The sequence below is a fragment of the Octodon degus genome, unplaced genomic scaffold (assembly GCF_000260255.1).
Source record: "Octodon degus isolate 3935 unplaced genomic scaffold, OctDeg1.0 scaffold00145, whole genome shotgun sequence".
NCBI lineage: Eukaryota > Metazoa > Chordata > Mammalia > Rodentia > Octodontidae > Octodon > Octodon degus.
In genome coordinates, this window is record NW_004524721.1 from 3539527 (window position 1) to 3549183 (window position 9657).

The window sequence follows — 9657 nt, forward strand, 5'->3', positions numbered from 1 at the left end:
TTTCTCAATAAAATTATGGGGAAAAATAATAAAATAAAGTATAATCCTTTATCATTCTTGTATATTTTTTCAGCTTATCCAGTTTTTTCAGAGTTTTTGTTTTTGAGACAGTTTCGCTAAGTAGTTGAGACTGGCCTTGAATTTACTGTGTAGCCCAGGCTGGTCTCAAACTCCTACCTCTGCCTCCCGAGCACTGGGATTACAAGTGTGTGCCACCTTGCCAGGCTGTTTATACAGTTTTTAAATGTATGGCTACTTTGGACCTTTAAAACTCACAGCAGCCCTGGTCTCCCTACTCACTCTCCCTGCTTAATCCTGATTTACTGCCTATCTTCCACAGAATATATAAGCTCAGTAAGAGGAGCCCTCTTGTAATTTTGCTTTTCCTGTTTTTGTAGTGTCTGACACATAGAAGGCATTTAATAAAACCACGTAGTTTAAAACCCTGAAGTTCTTGGGCCAGCAAGATGTGAGTCTGGGTGTGGTGGTACACACCTGTAATTTCCAGAGCACTGAGGAGGCTGAGAATAGGAAGATCACACAAGTCCAATTTACATAGTAAGACACTGTACCAACTACACAAACAAACAAGCAAACAAAAAAACCCTGAAGTTCGTGTTCAAACATGCTTTTATTTCTAAAACTGATACAGAAAAGATCATCAGTCATCTACAATGATAAGCAACTCTGATATGATTATTTATTTATTTGGTGCTAGGAATTGAACTCAGGACCTTGTGCTTGCCACACAGGACCTTATGCTGCTAAGCTATCTCCCAGCCCTCTTACATGATTCTGAGCTGAGACAATGCCCATCAACACCACCACAGCGGCTCACATTTATGGGAAGAAAGTTAAGAGAGAGACTATATAGACTGGATTATATTAAGTGTTTTTAGGGATTATAATTTAATTTGATAGCTAACAGTAACTTATCTAATTGCTGCTCTTTTCAATGGACAGGAGTAAAAAAAAAAGATTTATATCACAAGATTGATTGATCGATTGATTGATTTTTGCACTGGGGATCAAACTCAGGACCTTGTACTTGCCAGGCAAGCACTTATGCCACTGAGCTATCTCCCCATCCCACAAAATTTCTTCTTGCTAAAAGAAATATCTATTATAAGGCTGGAATCATAAAGGGGCAATTTTATAACTTTACACTATATTTAAGTGGTAGCATATTTGGATTCTAGTAATAATTCTAAGAATTAGATTGAAACAAAAAACTAAAACCATGGGTTAATATTTATTCTGATATAACCAAAGTTATGGCTAACAAATGGCAGAGATATAATTCAAACACATCACTCTTTCTGCTTACCCTATACCATCTCAATATGAAGACCAACTTAGTACACTCAGATTAGACAACCATGTATCTCATCTTGATCCCCATTTAACACGTCCATTGGTTCTCCTCTATTTTAGTTATCTCTCCTTTAGATATAATTTATGTCTAATTTAAAGTTATCCCCCCAGCCCAACAAAAACTGTTTCTCAAATTTGTACTAACTAGAGAGCTGGTCAATTCAGACTTTGGATTTCTTATGTATCATAAGGCAAGAGAATGAATTATGAATTGGCAGAACTCATTAGTGAAGTACACACCAAACCTAACCAGAGAATAAACCACAATTTCCATAAACTAGAATTTCAGTAATTGATACAGAAAGAAAACAAATGGCCATCATAAGATACAAAGAACTTATGAAATTCTCTTTGAAGAAGAAACGTCAAAAGTCAGCACATAAGGCACCAGGGAGATGGCTCAGTGGTATAAGTACCTGCCTGGCAAGCACAAGGTGCTGAGTTCAATCCCCAGTACCAAAAAAAAGAGAGAGAGAGAGAGAGAAAGAAAGAAATCCTCCCAATCTTTAGGGTTGACCAAATAGCTCAGCAGATTAAAGTGTCTGCAAGCAGGCCCAGGGGCTGAAGGTTCGATCCCCAGGTCTGCCGTGCCTGCCCTGCCACCAGGGCACACAGAGACACTAATGGAGACTGTGTGTGGTGGCATGCACCTATAATCCCAGCTCTTGGAAGGCTGTACACAGGCAGATAACTACGAGTCAAGATCTAGTAGTGAGACCCTGAATACCCTGTAGGCCCTTCCCTAAAATAAAAAAAGTCAACATATAAATGTAAAGAAAAAAATATATATATGCAAATATAAGAATAGTTTGTACAATTGTATTGTCAATTTCTGCTGGTCTTTTGAAAGGAGTGATTAATGCTTAAAGAATTTTTTTAACTCCGATTTTTTTTTCCTCTTTTGAATTTCTTATAACTTCATTCTGTTTTGTTTTGTTTTCCTTTAAACGAATCTTACACATTAATATCTGGCAATCTGAACAACTAATTTAATGTTTTGTTTTGTCAGTTCAGCCCACCCTGAGGGTGGTGCCAGGGATTGAACTGTGGTCCCGTGCCTGCCTAGACTTGCCTAAGCAGGCACTTTTGACCACTGTGCTACCTTGCCAGCTCCTGAACAACTAATTTAAAGATAGCAACCATTGTTGAATTCCTGTTACTTTGTTTAGTGAAATCTTGTATCATTTCTAATTTTTTTCTATCACTATTTTGTATCCTTAAAAAAAAAATCAGCAATTAAAAAGATATAATTTTAGTCATTGCAAAAATTGTTGTAGTGGCACATGCCTATAATCTCAGCAATCAGGAAGCTGAGGCAGGAGTATCACTGTGAGCTCCAGACCAGCCTGGGCTGTAAAGCAAGTTTAAGGCCAGGCTGAACTGTATTTTGAGACCCTTTTTCAAAAAGACAAAACAGATAAATATCGAGCAGTTGTGTCGGTTGCACGTAGAGCGAAAGGAGTTTTTCTTCTCCTCTTCCTACGTGTTCAGTGTTTGGAATCCGTCAAGTTCGAGGACTCCAACATGTCTGTCCCAAGCTCATTCATGAAACAACTGCTTCCTATTCAGTCTACGGCCGGGGCATCCCAGTCCACAATGAGAAAGGTGAGATTTTAATGGAGAAAGTAAAGGCAAAACATTACGTGTCTGGAAAGAGGCCAGACTACGCTCCTATGGAGTCATCAGCTGAAGATGAAGAATTTCTTTTTTTGGCGGAACCAGGGATTGAACTCAGATCTTTGCACTTGTCAGTCAAGTGCTTATCCTACTGAGCCATCTCCCCGGCCCCAAGATGAAGAATTTCAATTCATTAAGAAAGCCAGGGCTGGGGAGATGGCTCAGTAGAATAAGAGCTTCCCTGGCAAGCGCAAAGGCCTGTGTTCAAGCCCCAGTTCCACAAAAAAAAAAAAAAAAGCCAAAGAACAAGAAGCAAGATGCAAAGCCTGAGGAGCAGGAAGAAGATTCCTCTAAGTGACCCCAGCTGCAGCTTACAGAATCAGATTAGTGAAGACATAAAAGAGAGATTGGCTCAACATCGGAAAATAGTGGAACCTGAAGTGGTGGGAGAAAGTGACTCAGAAGGAAAAGGAGATGCTTGGCGCGTGGAACGAGAAGATTGCAGTGAAAAAAAAGAGTAAGAGACTGATGATGAGGAAATAGAGTGGCACCGTGGCATGATGCATCAGCAAGCACAGGAAAAAAAAAAAATGAAGACATGGAAGTCATGGAGGTGGAGGATGAAGGATGTTCTGGAGAAAAGTCAGAATCAGAGTCTGAGTATGAACAGTACACAGACAGTTAAGATAGATGGAGCCTCGCCTTAAGCCAACCTTCATCCACAAGAAAGACCGAGTGACTGTTTAGGAATGTGAGGCTGAAGCACTGAAGCAGAAGTAGCTGGAGCAGGAAGCCAGATGTTTGTATAAGGAGAGGCACAAGTACTCCACAAAAATTCTCCCCTTCACAGCAATGCTTAAATATAAGATATGGCACATATATGTGTAGGCATACAAGAGATAGAAACACAAAGACATAGGGTCAGGGAGCTAGCTCAGTGGCCTAAGTACTTGACTGGCAAGTGCAAGGTCCTGAGTTCAGTCCCCAGTACTGGAAAACACACACACACACACACACACACACACACACACACCACTAAACACAAAACAAGACTTAGTCTGGTAATTTCTGCTTATCCTTTGGTAGTACTGTGAATTGAACCCAGGGTTTCACATGCTATGCAAACACTCTACCACTGAGCTACAATCTCATCCCAACCTTCCCATCTCCTCAGATTTTATTTTTGAGAAAACATTTTTTGGTAGCAGTGAGAAGTCAGTCCTATCACTGAACCACATGCTTTTTATTTTTAGAGAGTTTTACAAAATTGCCCAAGCTGGCCTCAAATTTGTGACTCTGCAGTCTCAATCCCCAGAGTTACTGAAATTTCAGTTCTGTGCCCAAAACACCCCGTTTAAAGTTTTAGGGCAATTAAATTAATTCAAAATATCGTTACTTACCCAAATGAAGACTATTTTAACCCAAATATATGGACTCTAGAACAGTATCTAAAGCACAGTAATTTTTTTATACTTACCCAATACTTCCCTTATTGAAGGACATCATTTTTAGACAATAAAAATATGCTGGAACTGTACATACATGTCTTATTAAAGCAAAGACTAAATTCCTCAGGTGTGTGAGGGATGTCTGAGAAGAATGTATCTAAAGCCACCAAGTCCTGGTGCTCCACTCTTTGCTCAACAGTCTTAGTGATCACTAATTCAAGGTCCTAAGTGTTTCTGACCTGTTGGGGAATATCCTAGGTATTAAACCTGAATATGCTCTACTCATTATTCTACTCTAAGAAACTCACATTTTAACTTTTCCCTCAATCTCCTACAGAGGGCTGTCACGAGTCAAACCTCAAAACTCAAGTCAATCCTTGGTACTCGGAGAAAACCAATGTTTTAGCCATGGCTAACTTTCAGGTTCTAGATGTGGTAACTAATTTAGTGGCTCTATTCTTCACAAGCCTCTGCTCTATTTCTCCTATTACACTAATTATCCCATCCCTTCAGAAATCCTGAAATAATTAGTTTGGGTCATCTTGAGGCATTTGTACTAATGCTTCCAACAGGCAGCCAATGTTGAGTACAGTACTCTAATCTCTCTAAATATCAGAGATTCACACACATACATTATTCAAGTGTTGGCTCATTATTCTGAATTTCTCCACAAAATAATGTGGAAAATTTGTACAAAACATATTACTTATACTTCACTATGATTAGGAACCAAAATAAATTTTATTTAAAGAAACATGGATATTTCCTTCAAAGCTATATTACCTGAATTACCCAACTTCCTCAAAGCTAAGAGAATTTTTCTTTCCATCAATACTTTACTGTACAATTTAGGAATTATGAAAAACAATTTTCTACCAAACATTATCCATTATAATATGTAAAGTAAGTTTCCTAAACCTGGAGTGCAAAAATGTCAAATCAGATTTATACTCTAAAGAGTAATTCTAAAGCAAAATAGCAGTGAATTTTCAGCCTTTTTTTTTTTTTTTTTTTTTTTTCCTAGCAGAACTGGGGACTGAATTCAGTCCCTTGGGCTTGCCAGGGAAATGCTTATTCCACTGAACCATTTCCCCTGCCCCTCAGCCATATTTTTAAGAGCATAATATAATAACTGCTTCAGTTAATAAATTATTGTAGATATAAAAAAATCTCAAATCTAATAAAACTTGGGGGATACTTTCAGTTCCACAAGATTATTTTAAAATATGCAATTTTATCTATTGATATCTATAAAGCTAAATTGTGAAAATAATTCAATAACCAAAGTTTCAATCTAAGGTTATCCTAATACACTTTATTTGTTGTATTCATAATATAAAACAAAATTTTAAATGCCTGAATGAAAACAGTATATTACATTCTAACTAGAGAAGAATCCATAGGCAGTATACATATTTTAAGATGCTATATAAGGAAGCAGTATAGTTTAAATTTGAATTCAATCCCCAGTTCTGCCGGAAAAAAAAAAAAAAGGCTGAAAATTCACTGTGCTATTTTGCTTTAGAGTTACTCTTTAGAGTATAAATCTGATTTGATATTTTTGCACTCCAGTTTAAATCTGTAATTTTTCTTTGTTTTTTGAGATAGAGTTTTGCTCTATAGCTCAGGATGACTTTGAACTCACTATGTAGTTAAGGCCAGCCTCAAACTCACAGTGATCCTCCTACCTCACCTCCAGAGTACTGGGATTATGAGCATATGCCACCATACCCAGCTAGTTTTAGTTTTTGTTTTTTGTTTTTAGGAAAAATAGCAAATTATACATTATTTCATCTCCTCACTTTAAACTATGGCTTCATCATTAATAAAAGTGGATGCAAAAAATGGCTAAACTTTACAAAATATAGCAACACAACTTTACAATGTATAGGGTATCCTAAAGGTTATAACAATTTTATTAAGGTAAAGAATACCAGCTGGGCATAGGGGCGTATGCCTGTAATCCCAACACTTGGGAGGCCGAGTTCCTGAGTTGAGGGTCACTGCAAGTTTGAGGCCACCCTGGGCTACATAAGCAAGTTCAAGGCCAGCCTAACCTGCACAGTGAGACCCCCATCTCAAAAAATAAGACAAAACAGAAAACTAAACAGCAGTCAAAAGGGCTTCAGAATATCCATTTCTGAAAGGCTCCCTTATGATCATTTTATTTATTTATTTATTTATTTATTTGTAATTTTAGGACAGGTTCTACAGGGTGTACAGAGTCTCACTGAGTAGGTCAAACTTATAGTGATCCTTCTGTTTACAGCCTCCCAAGTGCTGGGATCATAGGCATGCGCCACCATGCCCAGTCTCAATTGCTGCCTTGGGTGCAGGACTGGCACGATAGGCCTGGGATCGGCAGGCCCAAGGATCAAATCCCTAGCCCCTGCATCAGCCTAAGCAGATGTTTTAATCCACTGATCTATTTGGCTAGCCCTTATCATTTTACTTGATAGCGGTTAACAGCCAAAGAAATGCTGCCCTCTGTTACAAAGTTCACAAAATAAAATTGTGAAAATGTAACAAAGGGCACAATATTGAACAGCATGGAAGAGACTGAAAAAGAAAACAACACAAAATACTGGTCTTAATCTACCAAGTAGAAATTGCTACAAAAGTTAAATCTGTCAAGCAGTCTGGCAAAAACTAGTTTTAACATGGATTTTTATGGTCAAAGATAATTTATTTAATATTTCACAAATTATGAGCCCTGTCTACCACAAAAATAGTGTTTTATAAAGGCTTGAAGATCTTTAAAATCCAGGATTTGTTCATAACTGTGTTCCTTAAAACAATGCTTCCGATAAACTTAAAAGAGCTACTTAACAAGGGATATCCCTCCTCAGTGATTAGCAGGAAACCTAAAAGTATCCTTATCTTATTCTGCTTTTGAAAAATCTATGCATTCATAGACATATGTTTGTTCCTGTGTGCTTGAAGGAAATACCTTAATTTGTGACATAAAACTTGTAAAAGAATCTTGTTGAGAAATCTTGTTAACTATTTCTCTTAATAAAGTGTTCCACAGCAGAAATGTTTTCAAGACAGTCCCAGTATTTCTCCAACTCTTGAGTAATATTTTTAAAGATTTCTATTCCCATACTTCCTTTCCTCCTATAGTCAACCACATAATGTCAGAGAACATGGGGTGGCAGGGGGGGGATGACCCTAAAATACCTTATCACCACTGTTAGAGCCTAAGCCTACGGTGTTGCTCAAAGTCGCATGTGTTCGGAGATGGGGATTAATCCACTGATAGAAAGAAAGGATGTAGCACATAGTTGAAGGCAGTGGGTCATGAAGGTGTGATTGAGACTGGAACTTATCCCTGGCATCTTACTCTTTGGCTTTTTCTGTCATTCTGTACTTTATGCCTTCAGAAGGGAAGTAGCACTGCTATGCCACAACCTTCCACCATTTTTCTGCCTAGAAGCCAGCCAAACATGGACAAAAACCTCTGAAACTGCAAGCCAAAATGTTTCCTCCAGTAGCTGTATTTGTCAGGTATTTGGTCACAAAGGCTGACTAACAGAAATACAATGTAATATATCTTAAGGAAAAAACACTCATCTGAAGATATACTTAAATAAAGCTCTAAAAAAATTTAATAATTTATATTTCTACAAATTCCTAAAAGAAAGCAACTATTTGTCTAATATAAATAAATGAGTGCTGTTTTGAATATTTTTAATGTCTGCTATGAATTCTTTTCCTAACCTTTTTCATTTCTTCCACATATGCAATCATGGCTTCTTCTTTAGTCATATCACCCAATGAACTCCAAGCATCCCTGGAAATGAAAATATATACATAATGACAAAAAGATATCTGATTTTCAATTGTGCAGAGTATAATAAATAGCTGGTACAATATGATTATCAATTTAAAAGAAATTCAAAAAAGAGCTATGTTATAGGTACTAAGAATCGCTAATAAATGTATCACCTTGAAGAAAACTTAGCACTCAGTGACTTTTAAAATGTTTCATCAACTATCATTCTTTGTTGAAGAAGTAGTCTAAATGGGCTTTTGTCTGACATTTGAAGTCTGCAATAGCATTCATTTAAGAATTAAAAAAAAGAACATAAAATGTTAGTCAATTGGGAAAATAGTAGAAACATCTTGGTAGTTTATGATTCTTTTAAGTACATTAAAAATCAAATGCCTATTCAAGTATAGTACATCAGAAATGACAGCACAGATGAAAAGTTAATGTGGCAGTTCTTGAGTCATACTCCTAGTTACACATTATCTTAAAGCCAAAGAAACAATGTCACTTGACAAGCAAAAGTCCTATTTTCCTTGGCAGCTAAAAGAGGTAGGGGAGTCTGTTTGCTCTTTTCCTTAGTTTGGGAGTTTCCCTGGGCATTAAAGAAAAAGAGAGAGAAGCCAAAAATGGTGCTGCATGCCTATAATCCCAGCACTTGAGAGGCTGAGGCAAGAGGATTGCCGTGAGCTCACAGCCAACCAGGGCTACACTGTGAATTCAGGGCCAGCCTGAACTACATAGTGAGACCCTGTCTCAGAAAAAAAGAAGACAGACTCATAAAGAAAAGTGTTGGGGCTGGGGAGTTAGCTCAGCAGCATAAGTGCCTGTCCAGCAAGCACAAGGTCCCAAGTTTAACTTCTAGTACCATTAAAAAAAAAAAAGAAAGAAAGGTATGTTTTGGGCTGGGGATATAGCTCAGCAGCATAAGTGTGTGTCTGGCAAGTGCAAGGTCCTGAGTTTGACTGCAGGTAGGAAAAGTGATTTTTTTTATTTTATTTTATTTTTTTTTTTTTGCAATTTTTCTGAAAAATTTTATCTTTTTTTTTTTTTCAACAAATAATACACTGCATATGTTCTTCTTAGTGGTTAATTGCTGTACAAGATGCGGGGGAAAAGTGATTTATCTTTATGTACTATACTTCTTGGTTTTATTGTTTTCCTGTCTTCTTCAAGATTTTCCTATTTATATAAAACTGTATGAAGGCCACCTGTTGTAGATAAAGTCCAGGGATATAGCTCAGCGGCATAAGCACCTGCCTGGCAAGCACAAGGTCCCAAGTTTGATCCCTGGTACTGCAAAAAGGAGAAAGAGAAAAAAAAGAATTGAGGCTAAAAACTGTATCCAGGGCCAGGAAGACAGCTCAGCAGCATAAGTGCCTGCCTGGCATGCTCAAGGTTCCAAGCTCAATTACTGGTACCACAAAAAAAAAAAAAAAAATAAATAAA

At 37.4% G+C, this 9657-nt stretch overlaps 1 protein-coding gene and 1 pseudogene across 1 annotated transcript in view; one reads left to right on the forward strand and one right to left on the reverse strand.

The window, feature by feature from the left end:
* Acbd5 (acyl-CoA binding domain containing 5) overlaps positions 1 to 9657 on the reverse strand; it is a 71310-nt gene that overhangs the window by 56773 nt on the left and 4880 nt on the right. The window contains exons 3-4 of the mRNA XM_023701980.1: positions 8388 to 8413; positions 8160 to 8232 (exon numbers count right to left, since the gene is read on the reverse strand). Coding sequence (XP_023557748.1) covers positions 8160 to 8232; positions 8388 to 8413 — 99 coding nt within the window. The remainder of the gene's footprint in view (positions 1 to 8159; positions 8233 to 8387; positions 8414 to 9657) is intronic.
* Positions 2899 to 3879, forward strand: LOC105743633 (annotated as a pseudogene).